The 22748-nt window shown below is 38.3% G+C and overlaps 2 protein-coding genes across 8 annotated transcripts in view; one reads left to right on the top strand and one right to left on the bottom strand.

Moving 5' to 3' along the window:
- Window positions 1–15248, bottom strand: part of mllt10 (MLLT10 histone lysine methyltransferase DOT1L cofactor) — a 71569-nt gene extending 56321 nt beyond the window's left edge. The window contains exons 1-4 of one of the 7 annotated variants that reach the window (XM_022683517.2): window positions 15099–15248; window positions 8664–8802; window positions 4913–4992; window positions 3127–3294 (exon numbers count right to left, since the gene is read on the bottom strand). In XM_022683517.2, the coding sequence (XP_022539238.2) occupies window positions 3127–3294; window positions 4913–4992; window positions 8664–8802 (387 nt within the window). In that variant the 5' untranslated portion in view covers window positions 15099–15248. Of the gene's footprint in view, window positions 1–3126; window positions 3295–4912; window positions 4993–8663; window positions 9112–15098 lie in introns of those variants that run through there. The other 6 variants (XM_022683549.2, XM_022683534.2, XM_022683539.2 and 3 more) reach the window with 6 other exon arrangements.
- Window positions 15249–19281: 4033 nt separating this feature from the next.
- Window positions 19282–22541, top strand: skida1 (SKI/DACH domain containing 1). The gene has a single exon (XM_007254793.4). The coding sequence runs from the start codon at window positions 19934–19936 to the stop codon at window positions 21863–21865; it is 1932 nt and encodes a 643-aa protein (XP_007254855.3). The 5' UTR covers window positions 19282–19933; the 3' UTR covers window positions 21866–22541.
- The last annotated feature ends 207 nt before the right edge of the window (window positions 22542–22748 follow it).

The following is a 22748-nucleotide window of genomic DNA, read 5'->3' as shown; positions in this document are numbered from 1 at the left end:
ATTAAACATTACAAACGTCTATACCAAACCAAGCAACTTAGCCTAAATATCATTATTTTACTAACAAAAAATATCTTTGCTTTAGTGTTAACTAGAAGCAAATCATATATAAATGATGTGTCTGAATAGGTTCGAGACACATAAACATTAAATCATTGTCAGCTGATAGTCAGCTTAAGATACTCTGAACAGATTGGGGCACAAATTGAGTCAGGGCATCCCTAGAATAGATCTGGTCACACACTTGCACTCATCACAAAAAAAAGTATATAAACAAAAAAAATAAAAACAACTACAAATACAAGATGAAGAAACCAGCATGATCTCAAACGGTTCATCACAGGATACCATGTGTAAGCTTCAAGAGTGAAATGATAACATTACAAAAGTATCACATTGAAGAATAGCAGGGTACACTAAACACATTTTCAACATCTAGCTATGCACTGGGTTCAAAAATAAAAAAGACCAAGAACCCTGTATTGGTGCATCTTTAGGATAGAAAAACTCTCAGCAGCAGAAAAGAAGTAGGTCTCGTCAATAAAATTAGGTAATCAAATCTCAGCAGTGATTGACACATAATACAATAACAATTATCAATAATCTAAATAACAAGAAAACTGCAACTATTGGTTTTACAAATCACCCAAAGCAGTCCAACTTAGCCAAAAACACACTTCACTGTGTCTTTTTGCTTTTTTTCAAGTTACTGATTAAGCAAATTAAAAATTACCAGGCAAAGACTTTACTTTCAACTCTAATCAACTACACCTAATCATCTAATTTCTGCTCTCAGCAGTATTTAATTATCCTAATTTGTATCATTTTATTTATCTTGGAGGTTGGAAATGGGTAGGAAGGTAGATCTCCAGGAGAGGAGCTGAGAGTTGGCCAAACAATTTTACATAACTTGTATTTTAAAAAGTACAGCAAATATAGAATGTAAAGCTATAATAACATTATATATAAGCTAAAATAAGCTATATAACATTAAAACTTATTTATTATGTATTTATTTTTCCATTTTATTTGTATACTGCTTTGCATGTCCAACCTTTGGCCCACAACAGACACACCTTTGTAACATTATTTTTTGCATTTTTATTTAGGTACAAACTATAGAAATGATAGTTTTTGGAAACAAAATCCAAATTAAAACCCATTTAGAAGCATTTCAAATACTTTGAAAACAAATACAAAACCTGACAGGATACCACATCCACAAAACAAGCCATACAAAATACAGCACAATACACAAGAATAATATTATGGTAGTAAAACTTAGTGTATTTCACATCAATTCTCAGTAACAACCAACGAAATCTCTATCAATCTCACGACTCAGCACCTGGTTCGGGCTAAAATTAAGCAAAAATCCCATGATCAAAGCCACAGATTCTTAAGCAAAATAAAATATGCAAAAATATGTAAAGTTTAAACACACTAAAACATCATAACATGATTAAATATTTAAACATGAAAAATAACTATCAAACATGATATCGAATGTAACAACGCCGTCCATCTACCATCAAAGCAGCCTCCTCTCTTCTTGGTCTGTATCTGTATTTTATCTGATTGGCAGGTCTGCTAGAAGCTGCAGGTGTGAATTGTTGGATACTGAATTTTCAGTTTGTGCTCTAAATTCCTTACAACAGAAAACACATTTTTCTCATTGGCAGCTTAACTGCAAATCAGTATGCAACATTGAAATGTTTTAAAATTAGCTTTTAAATAATATGTGGGTTAATTCGCTAAATGTGTGTATGCACATCAAAACACGTTTGAAAACATCCTAGAAAAGATCACTGACCCAGTTTACACCTAGCCACTTCATTGGTCTGGAGTACCAGGATTACATGTGGATAAAGGCAAGCCCAATAAAAATGTGCAAACAAAAAAAGATACCCAAAAAACATACTCAAGATGCATTTAAAACAAATACAAATCCAATCAAATTTAATCAACCACTTTTGAATGTGGTCTGGAAAAATGCATCAGTCTCTACAAGACAACAAACAAATCTGACGTGTGGTTAAAATCAGGAAACAATGTAATGTATAGTGGGGAAAATAGTAATTTGATTCCTTGCTGATTTTGATTTTACTCCATTACAAAATACATTGCCTGTTTTTATTTTTTATGGTAGAATTTAATTTAACAGAGAGAGTCAGAATATCAAAATATGCAAATTACAGAAAATCTCCAAATCCTGAAGGTTAAAGGATGTCAGTTGGCAACTCTTAGTTTGAGCCCACTCCACAGATGTTCTATGAAATTAAGATCTGGAGCCTGGACTGACCACTCCAGGATGTTAATGTGTGTCTTCTTAAGTCACTCCTTTGTTGCCATGGCCATATGTTTTGGGTCATTGTCATGCTGGAAGACTCATCCAAGACCCATCTTCAGAGGCCAGGAGGCGCTCATTGAAAATTCTACTGTACATGGCCCCTCGATGAAGTGAAGTCTTCCTGTACCCTTAGAAGAAAGTTTCAACCTCCATGTGTGGATGGTGTCCTTGGGGTCACGTCTAGCATTTCTCAAGTTGAGTTTTTTGCCAAAGAGCTCAATTTTAGTTTCAGCTGACCACATCACATTCTCCCATGCCTTCTCTGATTCAGGTGTTCATTGGGCAAAATTCAGACTGTACTTAAGCCGAGGGACTTTGCTGGCATTGCAGATTCATTACATTGAAAATGTGCTAATGTTAATAATGTAATGTAATTTTTTTTGTATGCCTGTATGCTTCCAGGGATACATAGATACCATTTTTTTTTCAACCGAATATGAGCTCAAGTATGTATATTTCTGTTTGTGACGATACTGATATCTACTTAAAAATAAAGCAATCAGGAGAATTATGTAATAGTGTGGTTGGTTTGCGCAGCATTGTGCACTATAGAGAGGGCATCAGATGTTGGTATCGGAGCCTTGTTTGCCATTACGAAAACAAGTAAATGAGCACGATATTGAGCAAATACCCAATACTAGAGTCGGAATTCATGCATCTCGACTTAAGATCATTAACAAGCTCCTCCTGTGTAATTCTAGGCTGACCTTTCTCAGAATCCTCCTTACCCGATGATGTGAGACCTTGCATGGAGCTCCAGAGTGAGGGTGACTTACTGTTATCATGTATTTCTTCCAGTTTCTAATTATTTCACCAACAGTGGTCTCCTTCTCTCCAAGCTTCTTGCTGATGGTCTTGTAGCCCATTCCAGCCTTGTGCAGGTCTATAATCCTGTTCGTGACGTCCTTCGACAGCTCTTTGGTCTTGCCCATGGTGGTCGAGAGCTTTGAATGGAAGAGACTGATTCTGTGACAGGTATCTTTTATAAACATAGCCAGGTAAGATTAAGACTAATTTGTGTGCTTCATAGTTCTGTGGGGGTCAGAATTCTTGCTGGTTGGTAGGGGATCAAATACTTTACTTTATCAAACACAAATTAATTCATAACATGTATTTAAATTGTTTTGTTTTGTTTTATTGACTCTCTGATAAAATAAACCTACCATTAAAATTATGGCTTGTTCATGTATTTGTAGGAAAGGGGAAAACTAGCAAAATCAGAAGGGGATGAAAATTATTTTCTCCACTGTACAATCTGACTTGTATTTCATTATTCTGTGTTGAATCGTTAATGGAATTTCCAAATTATGGAAACAGACAGTAGTATCCAGCATCACAACAAACAAACTAATTCTTGTTTATAAAAGAGAAATATAACACCACACTATATTCTGTTAACATTATGGTAATCTTGGCCCACTGTGGCTGTCTATAGGTCACTGACAACCAAGCATTTGAACACTAATTATTACAATATTATGTAAACTGTCCAATTTGTTCATGCCTTTTGATAAAACATAACACAATGTAAAAGGCAACATGGTTACTATATGATTTAGCCAATACAGATGTAACTCACATGTGACATTATGACTGCCTAATTACTTACAGACTGCACTATACCCTGAACAACTCCAAAACTTAGCCGGTGTGTCAATCAAACAGGCCACACTGTCGATCAAAGTAACCAAACCTGTATGCAAGCATTTGTTGCTGTCACCCTGCAATTACTACCATTTATTAGTATAAAACATTACTGGACAAGGTGTCTCATTAAAAGCTTTATGTTCACTCATTACCACACATTAAAGCAGCAGTCCTTTATCCATGGACTGGGCATCAGAAGAGCAAACAGGAAAACATAATAAAAGACAGTACAGCTAATTAAAGCATGTCAGGTATGTAAGGTAATCTATTACCACAGCGCACAATCAGAAAAACAGGCTAATTACATTATAAACGCTACCTTAAATGCGAGTGTGCCTCATTTTCACTGCTCTTAATACAACCTTTTTCTCTACAAGACGTTTCCATTATATTTTGTGGATTTTGAAAAGGGTACTGAATCTACTCTCAAACATTTAAAACTATAAACAGTGCCAATTGTGTTCTAGCTACTATCAGTTTGTGCATGTACTTTTGGTGGTTCTTTGGTTGCTTCTGAACAAAATTCCTCTCACCTGAGTGTAAACATTTCGGCTTTTCTTTCAGACCATTCTAATAGCTTATTAATAGTTATTTAGAGTGATCCAGCTTAAATCTACACTGAGCTTCTTGGAATTTTCCATTCTACTGTGTGTTTGACACACAATCATGATCACTAACAAAAAGTTAGCACATGTTGGTACTGTTAGCACCTCTGAATTAATACTAAAACTAAAGAAAACACTGATGTAAAACAAATCTAAGAAAAATCCAATATTACAGTAGCATTAATGTCATGATTTGTGTAATGTAAACAACTGACAGTAGATGTAGGCAATATAGCCAACTGAACCCAAAAGTAATTTAGCTGTAAACTGAACAGAATTGTGTGAAAAGTCTCAAATAGGTCAAACTTACCACACGGGCAGCTCGCTCTTGAGATTCACATTTCCTGCAGAACCAGGGACCAGTCGGGACCTGGACAATTCCATAACAAGCTGATAAGGAAAAAAGATAAGATAGTTAATACTTTGACAAACATGCTGAAGTAAACAGGTTTCTTAACCAGTTAAACTGGTTTAACTGTTCTTTACTTGCCCCTGAAACTGACCAGAGTACTTTAATACTGAACATTATAGATATAATACCATGAGAAAGTTATTATATCTATTTTATGACTTTACATCAAAAAATAGTGTAGTCCAAGCAAGTCCAAGCATATCCAAGCTTGTTTTGTTAATGTACTAGTGTCTCATTCAAAACATTGTATTAGAATTATAGTTCTAAACCAAGTACTAACAATACTACCAACAAACAAGATTTCTCAATGACAAAAAATGATGAAAGAAAATAACAAAGCTATCTTTACCTGTTGACACCTGGTTATTTAATGTGAAAAGTACCTGGATTACATCCAAAACAGCCCCTGAAGTGGTTAATGTGATCAGATTTGTATCCATTAGAAACATATTTTAAGTGCGTTTACACTTGAATTTGTATGTGCATATTTTATCCTCACACTTAAATGACCAGGTGTAAAGAGGGTCTATGGTAAACAAACTTTCTAATCCCATACATTTTGTTGTGTCCTGTGTACAATCCTCTCATAAACATCATTGGATTCTCTGAATTACAGGGTTATTAGTTTTAGAATATTAACATTGCTTTATGCAGGCAATGGAAATAATGACACTAATATCTGTATCCAAAAGTACACTTTTAGCCACTGATTTAAAAAAAAAAAAAATCAAAAGAGTAGGGTGTAATGACTTGAATCTTAATCTTAATCTTAATCAATTGAAGATACTAGATGAACTGTTTAATTTTCTGAACAAACAGAAAAAATAAGATTGTATCCATGTAATTGAATGACCTACTAATGACGTATACAAATAGAATGAGTGCAGAACATGACCTACACTTGCTGAAACTGGGTGCTGGTCATTTGCAAATTTCTCAAATAATTTTCAAATAATGTAATATGCCTGAAATCGCTTGCTCATGACATGTTTGAAGTGTTAAAGTGTTTTACTCATGTAAATCTCAGACAAAACACATGTCTATACCAGTATTGTTTTATGGGTTTTAAAAAGTCCTGAGAACATGGCCTGACACCCATGATGACCAAGGACTTTAGCAATACTAGCTGCTAAAGTATAGTCAGAAATGAATTTTAGCAACAAACCCCAGGCTAATTTTTTTTCAAGATCAATACAGTATTTATCTATTCATGTATCTATACATGGATGGGTGTACAAATCAGAAAATCACTGACAAAAATCACTGAATCCCAACTAAATTACGTACATACATTCAGTGTCCCACAGACCAAATGTATCCTGACAACCTTTATAATGAAAGAGTTCAGCTACTTTAAGGCCACCACCCTCTGCTGACCACACATGTATAATCTCCATAGGAATGGAGATGCAGCCAGACAATATGAATTGTCTAATAATATTTATGACCACACAAGTTAAAGTTGTACCTAAATGTTTGTGAACCCTTTAGAGTTTCTAATGCCCTAAAAGCAGATTAAGAGAATCTATTCCAACAAATAAGACCAAACTTTATGGAGGAAATATTCCTTCAATACTACACATTGGTAAATTAAGATAAACAGATCATTTGAAGGTAAAATGAGAGTCAGGTGCTTTCAATCAAAAGTATAATAATCAGGTGTGATTGGACACCCATTTTATTTAAAGATCTATCAAAGTCGGTTCTGTGCAACATCTTTGTGGAAGTATTATATAAACACAGGAGATTTCTTAAGATATCAAAAAATATATATTGATATTGAAGCTTGTCAAAGGTTTTTAAAACCCAACAGTAAAAAGTTTGGACTCCACCAATCCAGTCAAACAGACTGTGTAGAAATTGAGAAAATTTAAGAACAACAGAACCCAAGGTAACTTTTAAGCAACTGACAGCCTTTCTTACATTGTTTGATGTTAATATTTATGAGTCAGGCATCAGGAGAACACTGAACAACAGTGGTGTGCATGGCAGGGTTGAAAGGTAAAAGCTGCTACTCTCCAAAGGTTTGCTAAATATTACTGGTACATAGATAAGCCAAAATCTATTGAAACAATGTTTTGTGAATGGGTGAGACCAAAATAGTTAGGTTTGGTTTAAATAAAATAAATGTTATGTATGGAGAAAGAAAAACACATCTTACAGCATCTGTAAAACACTGTGGGGGTGGTATAATGATTTAAGACTTGCTGCATATGGTCTAGGACAGCTTGAAATCATTGCTGATATAATTCACACTTCGCTGTTTCATCAAAGTTCAAAGGAAAACGTCAGGACTTATGTCCATGAGCTGCATATCAAGGTAATGTGGGTCATGTGGCAAGACAACAACCATATAAACACAAGAAGTCACTGTACCAAAAAATATGGTTGTTCTGTAATAACCAAAGTCTTGACATTAGCTCTGTAGAAATGTTTTTGGCATATCTAAAACAAATGTTAAAGGAAACTTGACATAAGAACTTAACACGCTGAAGCTTTTTTTTCCTCATCAAGTTACTTATATACTTTTCTAAATTGTTTGTATTAATTTCTGGCTAAAGGGTTCAGAAACATCCAAGCACCCCTGTGGTGGAGCCAACTAACCTAGTTACAACCTAGTTAAAGTGACATGGCAGGCGGACTCATGGCACCACTGAACCACATACTGTTACAGTGATGAGGCTAACAAGCAGTAAAACCACAGAAGATCACAACACAACACTCGCAACCGCCTTAGCTAGGATAGTTCACTCACTACTCCGATAAGAAAATGTCTATCTTGAGCCGAGCTGCTGCACGTTCCGCAGAGCTGCAGCCCACATCCTGTGTTAGCGGATGAGCTAAGCGGCTTAGCTTGTCAGCTAACTAGGTTAGCTGTTGCCCTAACGACTTAGGTTAGCATGCTAACATGCTAAGTAGCTAAGCTAAGTAGGACGCCGAAAACGGCAAATATTTACGATTTAAATCACTAGTTAGCTATATTCACGTCCTAACTTAGGAACAAGACGAACATATACTAACAGTGTGAAGTACAGACGTCTTTTAAAAAAGCGTTCAAACGTAAATAAAATTTTAACTAAATGTTTTATCTTAGCTTAGCATAGCTAATCTGGCCGGTGAAGGAGAGTAGAATAACGTTTGCTAGCTAGGCTAGCAATGTGTGTTGTTACGTTAAAAACAACAGTTTAAACTAACTAACGTTAAATGTTTGGACAGCAAAAAATAAAAGCTGAATACGTACAAAAAACATGTTACTATACAAATAAATCATCTAGCTAACGCTGCCGTTATAAAACATATAATAAAAAAGTAGGTGGGCTAAAAAAAACAGGGTCCAGCTCTAGCAAAGCTAGCAAGCTAGCTAGTTAGCTATCCTACAGCTAGAGGTGGGTAACCCAGGTCCGAAAAGTAAAAATCCAACCCAGGGTTTTGTACCAACTGCAGAGCCGCCCAGGCAGTTGGTACAAAACCATGGGTTGGATTTTAACTTTCTGGAACTGGGTAATCCACCTTTACTACATCTTAAGCTCTAGCTAACAGGCTAATTAGCAGGCACGTTTCACACGCAAGACAGACCACAGCCGCTTGCTCCCCAGCGTGATTAAACCCAGCTCGAGTTTTTATTATTAAAGCAGGAGATTTACGCTACCTTGATGCACGGCGACGTTGCAGCCGTGTCCGTCGCAGTAAACCAGGGGGTTCTCGGCCCAGCCTCTCTCGTCTGAGCAAACGCAGCAGCCTCCAATCATCTCCTTCATATTATTCACCAAGTAGTCGCTGGACACCATCTACAAGAGGAGAAAACGGTCGCGTAAAAAGGCAGAGAGAAAACGGGCCGATCGCGCATCAGATCGCGACCTCGCCCTCCCGCACTTGCCGGTATCTAAGTCCCATTCCGATGAAAAGCCATTTTCGAGGCCGGCTGACAGCCGATAGCGCTGTTTGATATTAGATTTTTTTTATTGTTGTTGTTGTTCAACACCAGAAAAAACCCAGAAAGGCTCTGGGGAAGTGAGAGAAGCGTTTGCGCATGCGCGGACTGTCCAAAGAGTGCGCTGCTGATTGGCTCCAGTGTGAGGGGTTGAGCAGGTTTTAGGGTTTTGCTGAAACAGAAGAGACACACTGTTCCTGCTAAAGCTAATAATGCTAAAGCTAATGTCACCAACTACACAGAATGAACTACCAGCCAGCACTGCATCAGTGTGACCTAAATCACCAGCAGCACGTGTTCTCTTCGTATTATATTTAAAATATTACACATCCTACCAAACAAACCATTATTTAACCAAATTAAAAAAGATTTTAATCCAAATAGCTCGTTCTGTGATGTACACCCAGAAACCCTGTTACATCTGTTTTGGCATTGTGAGGTTGTTATTGGTCATATTGATGTTGAAGTTAGTTTATATTATGTTTAACATAAGATAGCTCAATATTACATCATTAATCTAATTATAAAGTTAGGTAGGGCTGCAACTAATGTTTATTTTGGTAGTCGACTAATCTGATAATTATTTTTTCAATAAGTCGAGTAGTCAACTATTATTTCTGCCATGTCCTTCATCTCTTAAAATGATAGAAACAGAAACTCCAGATTTAAAAGGCATTTAAATGTCTGGATGTTGTTTAAACAAGGAAAGTACTGATATTTATTGAGTAAATATTTAATTTGTTGTGTTTGGGCACTTTTGGAGACACAGACTAAGATGAGTGTAACCTGTGTGAGTGAGACATTTACCATTATGCTTCTGTCCCCATTTCTTATATATATTTATGTATGTTATGTTTTGTACGTTCAGTTTTTATTATTTATATTTTATTTAGATTTATTTAGATTTATGATCAGTTGAGATGTAGTGAATCATAATAACAAGTACAAACTTTTGTCAAACACTTCACCTCCACTCACCCCCAGCATTCCCACGTGCTTTTAGCCGATTCTCCCAACAGGCTTATAATGCTTGCAATATTAAGCTTTTTTTACACTATGAACAAGCTCAAGACAACTCCATACTTCATTGGTAGAATTAGGAGGGCTCTGACATTCAAAACAATGCACTGAGACCTTTAGAAGTTCCCAGGTAATTTATTAAAAACACTGTTTATACACACAGTACCTTGAGGTACTTCCATACCTTGAGGTATCTTGAAATTAGGTCATGATAAGTAAATGATCACTGATGAGTGAAAACAAATAGGGAGTACAGGAGAACATATTGCAAAAATAATTTATTGGAAAGGCATTATTGCTGAAAATATCTCTATAATATTCATGCATGTCCACAGAATTTATTATATCGCTAGCATTGTAAGCATGTTGGAAGCGCTGGCTAAAAGTGCTTTTTTTTGGAATTCTGATTGTGATCAGAATTAGGTTACAGTTTTATTTAACACAATCTTTAAAATATATATATCATTTTTGTATATATATATATATATATATATATATATATATATATTTTTTTTTTTTTTTTTTTTTTTTTTTTTTAGTAAATATTTAATTTAAGTTATTCATTTAAAAAGGATATCAAGTTTCACATGAACAAACAAATGAATACATACGCCACTAAACTCAAGCCCTCACTCCGCTTGAGTCAGTATTCAGAGTATACATAATATGTATTTGCCTCAGTTGAAGTAGAGATGTCCAAGGTAAAACATAATTATAGTAAAAGTAGTCTTCAGGAAATAGTCTTCCTTTTAGACCTCATCTGGAGTAAAAACACAAAAGTACTTGCCTTCAATGTACAAATAAGTATACACTTAAAAATATAATGCCTTATAGCCTAATAATTTTTGCAAACATTTTTACAAAACAATTATTACCAAACTCTGGCATAATCAACTATTTTTTGGTAATAAAAATAAATAAATAAATAAAATCACTCTTGCTAAACCGGTATGATAATAGAATGTCATTAATTGGTCAAACACTGATATCTATTAAAATGTTCATAAACATGAAGTGGCTATAAAAAGTAAAGCTTCAGTTTAAAAATATTGTTTAATTTAAAATCATTTTAAACAGGGTTTCCCTTTATGTTTTACTAAACTGTATCAATATATTCAATATATTTCATCATTTATAAAGGCATGGCCACTTAAATTTTATGCTGCTGCACTGACATTGAACTGCATGCTTGCACCAGGTAGTTATGTCCAACAGGTCAAAACAAGTTCAAAACAAAGTGTATGCTAAGCAAATTAACTGTGCACAAAGTAATAACTTCTACTTTTACATTTTTCCATAGTATATAGGCATAAAAGTAAGGTTTTTGACATGGACACATAGTGGAGTTAAAGTAAAAGTCACCCAGTCCTTCAGTAAAGTACACATACATAAGAAATATTAGGAACAGTAATAAATTACATGTACCCTGTTGTTGTCCATCACTGATTCAGTTACAGAATCTGCTAATACAATACATAGAGGGAAAGAGCAGTAAATTTAACACTGTGTAATAGCAAGAGTATCGTATGGTATGTGTTAATTAATTATAGGCTACTGTATCTTAGTACTAAACTTATAAAATGCTTTGTACATTGACTAAAACCAAATACAGTTCTAATACAGTGACAACTACAACAAATCTAGTATAGTGAGAACGCAATAGGTTGGATTTTTGTAATCTGTCTCAAGGTTCTGCCAAACAAGTCCATGATTCTGGATATGAACAGTGAGTCTGGACACTGTTAGTACTTAAGCTAAAAAAAAATATAATACAGGAGAGATCATTAATATTCCACATTATCACTGTAAAAGAAACAAGCAAACAACTAAATAAATAATTTACTCTCCAAAAATGATACTTTACAGAGGAAAGTAAAAAAAAAAAAACACTCTTAACTGTGAGTAAAGATTTTTTTTGCAAATTATGTTTGACCCATTTATCAAGAATTTGTAAATGTAAATTGGTGTTTGATAGTACAGGACCAATATGTATTGAGTTAAAATGAATGTATATTATGTTAATTTTGTCCCCAATATGTTGTATTCAGCAAATAATTGTATTTTTTATTACTTGCATACCCTTGTTCAGCAATATAGTAAGTTGCACAACTATCCTTGATTTAGTCATTTGTATCTGGTACAATGTAAAACAGTGCAAACAATGGATGTGAGGATTCCTCCCAATACAGTGTAAAATTATACAGTATTAAACAGTGCAAAATCATACATAAACGAATACAGTATATCATATGATAACACAGTGTAAAATAATACATACCAGTAATACATATCTGGAGCCATATATGCTATAGTTTATAAATAATAAGTTAATTTTTCAGTTTATTTAGCTGGTTACATTATATGGTAATAAACTATTAAAACAAAACAATAGACACCAGTGTTTGTTCTGAATCTATGTTACATAGTTTGTAAAATACTGTTATTTCAAAAATGTTTTGTTTATTTTGTATGGTAACAGTTAGAGCCAAAGAATAAAAATAAATTTAACAACTTCAGAAACCTGGAGTCACATAGATTAACATTGGTAAGGCTTATATGAAGCTATGTTAAATCAAAAATAACACTTTACAAATCTGGAGGCAGTAACTATCTCATTCTATCTCTCTCTCACACACACACACACACACACACACACATACACTTGCATACACACAAGTACATAATTTCGGTAGCTTGAAATTTGTGATTAACCGAAAAGTATAATAGGTGCACAAGAGATTCCAGAGCACAGAGACTTAAACAATATGTTGAAATTATTATTTTTTATTCTTAAATCTAACAAGAGTAAGGGGTATAACAGTAAATTAGAATTTAAAAGCTTATTTTCTGAACTAAATTATTCAACATGAAAAAGTATTGGTATATGTTTGCTGGCATATGTTCTTGCAGACTGAATGCCTATTTTTTGTAATCTCAAACATAGCACTAAATACAGGTGACAGTTGTCCTCCTACAGTGTCTACGCTGCTCAGTGTTGTCTGTGTCATCTGTGTTTGACCTATTGTGACATATCTTTAGAGGCTCAGTACTTTAGAATGTCGCTTCTCTGTTATGTTAAAGTCGTCAATAGGTTTCGATCAAACTCCAGAGAAATCCTTTTTAATGGCTATACTTTTACCCCGTCCTTCACCCTTTTAACTGAGTGTAAAAATCAGACTTGTGTTCTGTCACTATTATTATCGTAATATATTGTATTGTATTTTATTGTGTATATATATATATATATACACAATAAAATAATTTTTTAATAAAAGTTGGTGAAAGTAATTGTGATGACGAAATGGTGATAATGCAAAACACTGAACGTGACGCATATGGAGAAGCCCAAATAAATATAAAAATATATATATATTCGAGAATTAACCGGGAAGGTTGAAATACTCCTGGCATGCCTTCCCTTTAGGCTACACCGTGTGTGTGTGTGTGTGTGTGTATGTGTGTGTGTGTGTGTGTGTGTGTGTGTGTGTGTTGTACATTTAGCAGATATCAACAACAAATATGGGCAAATATGAATGTCCATTTTTTAATTCAAAAACTGGCTTAGGCTAATTCTACTTCAGGCCTTTCGTACAATAACCCCCAAACAATTATTTTTCCCGCCCAACTGTTATTCAGGCTGCACGCAAATGATACTTTCCTGCATTGATTTTAAAGTAGTTTCTGATCAACAATAAAGAAACGCGGTAAAACATAATCAATATTTAATTCATTATTAAAACAATTTGCTTTGTTTTGTCTGTAATATGTTATTTCGTGTTGCCTTTTGTATGTGAGAGAGTTTAATTGAATTATATTCGGCATTTGTTTACAACGCGATTAATCCTACTGCAGGCTTATAAAACAATTTACGGCGACCACTCGCGATTTTATTAATTGTCTTTTTTATTTACTTTCTTAAAAATTCCCTGTGTGTGCTAGTGTGAGGTTTTTTAACCATTTATTTTAAACGGGGGTCCATTTTTAAAGGAAGTTTTCATTTGTACGGTCAGTTGGAGCTTAAACCGCAAAACAATTTATTCTGGTGATAACCGGAGAGAAATGTTCTGTTTTCAGGCCTCAGAGACCGTCGGATACCTGTTCATCCAGCCTAGTAGTTTTTACAATCAAAGTGTGATGCATAATGTTAAATAAAAATTCACCTGCAGCTGTCATGTGCAGTGGTGGGAGTTAGGGTCTTGCGGCACTCTGGGGCTATGCATTTTGATTTTATTTTTTTTATTTTAGTCAGTTTCCTTTCTTTATGATTTTAACCCCTGCGTCACACTTGGGGTTAAACCAAGTGTAAAAGATGTGAAATGGAGCTATTTGCTTTTTTCATACAAAACAACAACCAAACAAAAAGTAAAAAAAATCGAATGCACCAGAGAGAGGCAGGGAGGGGTTAAAGGGGAGTTTGCCTGTGGCACGAGCTCGGTTTGACGCAGGGGCTTGTGGGTAACTTAGGGGGCTTAGAAGTAGACACGACATGGCAGGGTGAAAGGTCACCCCCCCCCCTCCCCAGCCAGCTACGTTTCAGGTTGCAAGTAATAATGCAGCTATGTGCTGCTGGACTGAAGGCAAAAATTTATCGCATTTAATGTTGGATGGGATAAAATATTTACTCTGCCTCCTTTCACCTGATAAAACTACAGAAAACTCACCAAAACAAAGAAGAACATGTACAACAAAAAGATTGAGTGTTGATGTGATTCACGTGTTAGAGCTTTCATACAAAAAAATGATTCATTGTTTATTATATCTACTGTGTGAAGTTTCGGGCTTATTTGTTTACTGTTAACACACTCTCAGTAGCATTCAAACTCTCTACCCAGAAGTGAGCCCATCTCCACGAGTAAAGTTAAAGCGCCTCGTTGTTGACAAACTGCTGAGGTAAAAAAAAACTTAGTGATCATTTTAAGTTTTACATTTTAAAACCAACATAAAAAACAGTTTTACTCTCCAAACTGTTGCTATTTGTGGTTTTATTTACGAGTGTAATGGTGACCACCCCCCAACCCCCACCCCCCAAGCTCGGGTTGGAGAGTGTGTCGGTGGAGAAAAGTGCAGGGGAAAAGCAGCTGGAAAGACACGAAGCTCTTTGTTCTGCTATCGCTCAGAACCGCGTGCTCTTACCTTCTATAGCCGACCTCATCCCACAGTCCTTACAGCGCACCTCACCGCTCCGGCGGACGAGAAATATAGCCGCTTTTCCCGATGCTGGTTTTCCCGGTAGAGCACGGCACAGGGGCACGGCTAAGCTTTGCGCGCGGAGGGTAGCTGTGCTGAGCGCGATGGGGGAAGAACAGCAGCCCCACAGGGGCAACAGCAGCCACTCACACACAATACAAGGGTCCGGTCAGGACGGCTTAATTGCGACTAAAATCGATATATGTGGCACTTATGAAGAACAAGTTTTATGTAAATATAAAAAAATATATATTTAAAAACAAATGATAATAGTTAAATTAAATTAAATATGACTCATCAATGAAGGGGCATATGCATATATTATATATAAAATAGTTTTTTTGACGTTTTGTGTCCATTGTTTCAAAGTTCAAGATGAATGAATAAATAGACATCTTCCAAAAATATACTCTAATGTAAATATGTGTAATTACTATATGTAAATATACAAACCCCCATAGACACACACACACACACACATATATATGTTTGTGTGTGTGTGTGTGTAGACAGACAGCATAAGTTCTATTAAATTTTTGTATCATTTACTATATTTAAAATTGTACATTCTGTGACATGATGATCTGGCTGTAGTTCTTTGACACTTCAATTTTATTAACATGTATGTAAACGCTCTGCAACTCCAATACCCCGTCAACACCCAAACCCAACACCCAAACCCCGTCAGAGCCAGAATGATCCCCAAATGTGGAGCGATCAGAATGTGTTTAACACTCAGAAAACAAGCCAACACGCCCCAAATACCGAGAAAGTACAGGATGGTTACACAGAGGCATGTTCTGGCAACCCCAGCTTTACCAGTCGTTGGCTGTTTGTTGTCACTGTTTATATATCAGATTAAAGAAGCCTTATCCTTGATGCAGGACGTATACGATCGGTCGTTATCGGTCATAACTGAGGGCCTCATTCAATCAGCCCTGACGGCTGAAATGCAGGGTCTGCGCTGATCTCTTGCCCTGTCCGCGTATATGTGCTATAGGACAGGACGTCGGTTCTGATATAGTTGGGGATATGATACAATTGATCACAGGCGATGTAGAGCAGGACTTAACGCCCCACATGTTTGATATCAAAATACACCTCAGTGGGAGCTAGGTGTTCTGAACGCAAAACACACACAACACACAAACATTTTAGGCCTCTTATCGCAGTCAGAGTGCGACTGTATTCGCGTTGTATTGCAGCAAAGGAATTTAAATGCTAAACATGGATACGTGTTAAAAATATAAAATCATGGATCCACAGGAATTAGAGGTGGACACTTTGCTATTGTCTTATTAGACCTATAGCTTATGATTTTTAAGACATGGTATGTGTTTCCTTGTAGTCTAACTCACATGCAGTGTAATTTAGTTTTTATGGCTGTGTTTCTTTGAGACGAGTGTGTAAGTGTGTGTCGATTCTCACAGTGTTTACTGCTCTGTAGTATCAGGTCAAATTCTAACGTGGTTTAAACCCCAATCAGTCATAGGAACATGCTAACCTACTTTGCTGTTGGACCTGAAAGAGATTCAGAAACCCTCTTCCATAGAAGGAAATGTATTTTAAACAGTTTTCCAAACGTTTCTCAAATACTCCATAACTAGGCTAATGACCAGGTATCTTCTTAACTAATTCAACAATATACAAGAAAAAAATAGTTTGTTGCTCTTGTCTGAGTGTGCCGAGCGTGTTGATTGGAGGTCTGAATAAGCGACTATAACAGTGACCACCTTACACTTAGCGAAACAGTCACTAATGAGCTTCCAATATAAACTTTATAATTAGCATGGCCATATTAATTTATTTATTAATTTATCATATCATATTGTCATATTTAGCTAATTTGCAGATGGAATTTTAATCTACATGTTTACTCTCGCCCAAGTCTGCATCCTATTTTTAAACGTGAAAGTATTGTAAATTCTTTTATTACAACTAACAGGTGTTAATGATTAATTATCACCACCAATAACTTAAAACTCTAATATATTTTGTCTTTTACCACTAACAATCTTTGAATAGTAGTTTACTGTTACGTATAAATGTATTAATTTCATTAATTATAATATTATAATGAGGTATGGTAATGGAATGGCGTTACTGTATAACCAGACGTCCTGTATCAGTGTTAACAGCAGGACCCGAAAACACAATAAACACAGTGTTGATAATCGTTCACATTTATTTTAAGCTCTAAGTAAAGACTTTACGCAGTCTCTTTTGTGTTTCAGGCCGTTTGAAAGCGATGTGTGATTTGCATTGAAATGTTTAGAGATGGTTGAAAATTGATTATGGTAATGAATAAACAATTTCCATTAATTGTCCCGCAGAGCGCTCGCTGCAATTCATCGATCGCTCTCCCGGTGGGGGTGAGGGTGGGGAAGTGTGTGTGTGTGGGGGGGGGGGGGGGGGGGGTATAACACTACCTGTACAGAGTGAATGTGCATTATCATCAGAGCAGAAGCATCCTTCACAGAAACAAGACAATTTGGGGATTTTACTTTTTTAATTTTATTCTTGTTACTTTTGTAATTTTATTCTTTGTTCTTGTTACTTTTTTATATTGTGTTGTGTTTATAAAACTTATATCGTCAAATACATGCCAAATGCCAAATATGTATGTTTTGGCAGAACTTATTTTCTCCGGGTTGAGTAACTGAACAACAAACCGACTTATGAGTTTTATAAAGAGTGTTTTATTTTGACTGATGGTAAAGCGCAGCATGGAGTTATTCATCATTTACTATTCATCTCTCTCTCTCTCCCTGTCTCTCCCATTGTAAATGCGGTGCGGCATATGTGAGTATAGAGAACCAAATCGGGGGAAGGGAACACCCCTCTCCCAACACAAACACATACACACACACACACACACACACACACACACACACACACACACACACTATATATATATATATATATATATATATATATATATATATATATATATATATAAATTAATTGTATATTAATATATTATTTATATATTAATTACACCTATTTATATATATATATATATATATATATATATATATATATATATATATATATACATGTATAAAAAATCTCTCTCTGTCTCACACACACACACACACACACAGACAAACACACACATTTTCCATTTCCTTTTTTCTCTTGTTCTGTTGCCCTTGACAGAAATCTGTTGTGGTTTTCTCGAGCTAAGGTGAAAGTACTCCTCAGCTTTAGTTTCTGCTGTAAGTTTGGACTCACCGTGTGAGAAACAGATGAGAGGAATAGCAGCAGCGGTTCACATGCACGCGCGACTCCCCTCTTCGATCCCCCCACAACACACTTCCTACAAAACATCCCCGCTTTACATCTCCTCACACTGCATTTCTTTACATTTATTTCGTAAACTGTGGATCCAAAAACCCGAGGACAATAGGCCTTACGGCACACACACACACACACAAAGAAGAACCCCCCCCTCCGCACAACTCGTTCCTATTCACACACACAATCTACAAGTGTAGTTAATTTCCATTAAATTTCTTAAATGCTTTAATGCAAAAAAAATAATAATAATTTGTTTAATTCTGTTGAATAATCAAATTAAAAATGCAACTTACTTACAAAAAATCCAAGCAAATTCAAAATAAAAACAACAATTCTAGAATTAAAAAACACAAAAAGAAAACCTAAATACTGTAATGAAATTTAAAAGAAATTCAATGTTTTCAAAACTCATCCTGTAAACAATAACCCTGCAATAGCAAAGTGGAAATACAAGTGTTTTAAGATAACTGGTTCACACATGGATGTTCACATCAGTCAGCGTCGGCGATTTTATGAAATGACTTAATTAAAAAATTTGGAAATTCACACAAACCCAGCAGCGGTGCTGAATGCAATGCGTTTAAATGCGAAATTAGTTCCTTCATGTTTAATAGTAATATTTTTCAGTATCATTTGCATCATCGGCGAAAAAAAATGGCGTTTCATTGCACTCAGGGTTTTTATAAGATCACGGTTCATAAAGGGAATCCTGGACCCTGAAACTTGTCATGGCTGCAATTTCGACTATTTTAACAAGTAAGGTGGGAGTACAATAGTATGGTAATGACTTAGGGCTGTGTGTGTGTGAGGGTGTATGTGTGTGTGCGTGCATGGGAGGAAAGGGGGGTCTAATATCCATTTTGATTGCATCACCTGTCAGCAGCGTCCAATCAGCGTCCACTTTGGAGGCATTAATTGATGAAGGTGTGTCCGCGCTCGCTCACTCTCTCTCCCTGTCAGTGTGTTTGGTGGATGAACCAGCAGCAGCTGCATTTTTGGGGGGGCTTTTTTATTCCCCTCTCTCTCTCTCTCTCTCTCTCTCTCTCTCTCTCTCTCTCTCTCTCTCTCTCTCTCTCCTCACTCTGGCCGTTCACCTTCCTTCCTTTTTTCCTTCCTTCCTCCCTCTCCTTGTGCAGTGAGCAGTGAGTGAGTGCAGGTATAAGAGCCTGCAGCCTTGTGTTTTCTCCTTTTTGTGTGTGTGTGTGTGTGCGTGCGTGCGTCCACCATCATGCTGCGCTCAGACCGGTGGACCCATCCCCTCGAGCCCATCCAGGACCCGTTTTTGGTGGCCCTTGCAAACTTTTGCGCATGGACCGGGCCAGTCAGCAGACGCGTGGATGCCATGAAGTTGAAAACCAACAACTAACAAACAAACAAGCCGACCAGCAAACCATGCCGTTTCGATTTTCAATGGACACACACCCACGTGGGGCTCGGTGCCGGACCGAACGGCGTGAGGAGGAGGGCCAACAGCAGCAGTGATGGGAGACGTGGAGTTTGGCTTTGAGGAGATGCAGGGGGTGAGGCTGGGCTATTTGGTCATCCAGGGCAAGCAGATGTTCGCGCTGTCCCAGGTATTTACAGACCTGCTAAAGAACATCCCCCGCACCACCGTGCACAAACGCATGGACCACCTGAACGTGCAAAAGCACCGGTGTGACCTGCGCCAGCTGCGCAAGCTCAAAGCCCTTAACTCGGTTGCCTTCCACGCCGCCAAGTGCACACTCATCTCACGCGAGGACGTGGAGGCCTTATACGTGTCCTGCAAGACAGAGAGAGTAGGCGGCGGCAAGTGGAAGGCGAGGGAGCGCGAGGAGGAGCCCGTGCAGAAGCCGGTGTGGCCCTGCTGGGGCTCAGCGGAGCGCGCGCTGCCTCGCCTTTACGGTGCGACATTCAGCCACCACCACAACGGGCTGTGCAGCAGGGTGGGTAAAAGGGCGCCCAAAACAAAACGGCGGCACCGGGAGGATCGCTGCTGGGGCAGGGAAGCACGCCAGCTCGTGCTACTGCCCGGCTGCTGTGCGCCCGAGAGCTGTTGCAGCAGCAGCGACAGCGAGTCCACGTCCAGCAACAACGACTCGGACTTCGGCTCCAGCCTGTCCACCAGCAGCACCAGCGGCACCAGTACCAGTACCAACTCAGGCACGTCGGACGAGGAGGATGAAGACGAGGAAGAAGACGAGGAAGAGTGCATCTCGTGCTCGTCCGATGACAACAGTAGTGACGAGGAGGACAGCTCGGACTCGAGCTCGGCCAGCAGTCACGTCTCCTCGCAGAGCATCCGTTTTAGGCGCGCGCGCCTCGCAAAGGCGCCCCTGCTTCTGCAGCCAACCTTCCGTTACCGGGAGAGCGAGCGGCCCAAGGCGCCGCGGCAGCTGGACGTGGACGTGGCGAGCTGGAGGAGAGCGGTGGGCGCATGCCTCGCGGGTAGGACCTCGCACGCCCCCCCGCTCCACCTCCATTTCGCACACCAGCTGCCAAAGACCACCGAGACGGCCAGAAGCGGCGCAGGAGTTGGGACCGTAGGCTTCCCCTACGGCGCGCCGCGCGCCAACGGAACGTCGTTTCTTGGACTCTCCAGCAAATTTCACTCGGCCTTCATCCCCAGCCCTGACCACATACAGAACAAAGACAATGCACTCCCTCACAAGACCGAGCACGCGCCCTTTACGCTCACGGATACCAAACTACCCAGCAGCCCGACCCCCAAGCTCACCGCAAAGGAAATCAAGACAGAAGGCAAAGAGTCTTCGGCCTTGGCCTCCGACCACGACAGAGGCGCGTTTCAGTTCAACCATGTCAAAATCAAAGTGGAGGACCCTCTAGACGACTACGAGTACACCAGCCAATGCCTTTCTCCACTCAGTAAGACCAACGGGGTTGACGGCTCGTGCAGCAAAGACGATTTTGTGGAAAAGGAGCTGTGTAAAGACGCCAGCAAAACAACTCCCCCTCCTCCTCTTCCTCCTCCTCTGAACCAGGAACCGAGCAGCACGTTAGACATTCACTGTGCTGAGAACGGAGAGTACAAGAATGGTGAAAGGGTCAGGAGAAGCCATCGGGTTCCCATGTGGGGGAGGAAGGCGGCCAAACCGAGTTCCACAGCGGACAGAAGTCCTCGGTGTGCTGACCACGAAAGATCCGAAGAGGAGTGGGCGAGTCAAAGCAAGCGCAGGAGGGCCACGGGCGGCCAAACTCCGTGTCTGAAGAGGCCCTTTAACTTCATGGCGAATTTCCCCTCTCCGCCGTCTCTTGTCGTGGGAAGTGACGGTGACCTGAGCCCAGCTTACTCTCTCAACTCTTTCAGGAACAAGCAGTTGCCCCACCACTCGCACCCCGTGTGGACATGGCAGCTCGGTGCTTGCGTTGTACCTCCCCCTCTAAACCAGAGACTCAGGAAAACAATCTCTTGAAACGGTGCTTGTGGAGGGAGAGACACAACATTAAAAACACTGCCAGGCACTGATAAAACGTTTGCAGTTTGTACGTTTAGATTGTTTGGAGTGACCAACATATGTCTGTGCTGCCTAGTCACGGAATTAATCTATTCAATAACCTCATCACATCAAGCAACGCTGGATTGTTTTTGTTTTGTTGGACCTGTTGGAATTCCAACGCGCGTGAAATTGGGATATAACTTTGTGTGCCACATGCAGGAAGGGTTGTCTTTGACTATAGAAATCGCCGACGTGAAGCCCAGCTATGCTGACAAGTCCAACTTTGTAGAATATGTACGATGGCCTTTCCTGCTTTTCTTTCTTTGATGCGGAGTGTAGGTCTGTAGCTCGTGTAAGCTGTTTATTTATTTATTAAGCTCATTTGTTTGGTGCTCATTTCTGGTGCAGTCCACCACAGTAAGCCTCAGTGTAGAACCACCACAAAGACACAACCCTGCATTACTGACAATCAGGAGAGGTTTGATTTTGCACGAAGCTTAGACAAGGAAGGAGAGATGACAAAAATACACCAAATCGATTATGGCACATGTGAATATATTAGGTTGTTGTAGGCTAAAACGTACACCAACTGTAGCACAAAACCACCATGCATTGCAATTTGACACAATGATAAGGCTCAGTGAAGAACTAAGTGTAACTAAATGTAACCATACATTTTTTATTATTTTATTAGTTAACGTAGTGGGTGCTGGTTTAGTTTGGTTGTGGGGGGGGGGGGGGGGGGGGGATGATACTTCTTTTGTGAAACGTTCAGCCTCTTCATGCAGCAGCACAGTGTTTATATGCAAACACATTAACGGATAACAGTAAAACATTCAATGCAATCGAAGATTTTTCT

Source organism: Astyanax mexicanus, chromosome 1 (assembly GCF_023375975.1).
Source record: "Astyanax mexicanus isolate ESR-SI-001 chromosome 1, AstMex3_surface, whole genome shotgun sequence".
Taxonomy (NCBI): Eukaryota; Metazoa; Chordata; class Actinopteri; order Characiformes; family Acestrorhamphidae; genus Astyanax; species Astyanax mexicanus.
This window is presented reverse-complemented; position numbering and strand designations above follow the sequence as displayed.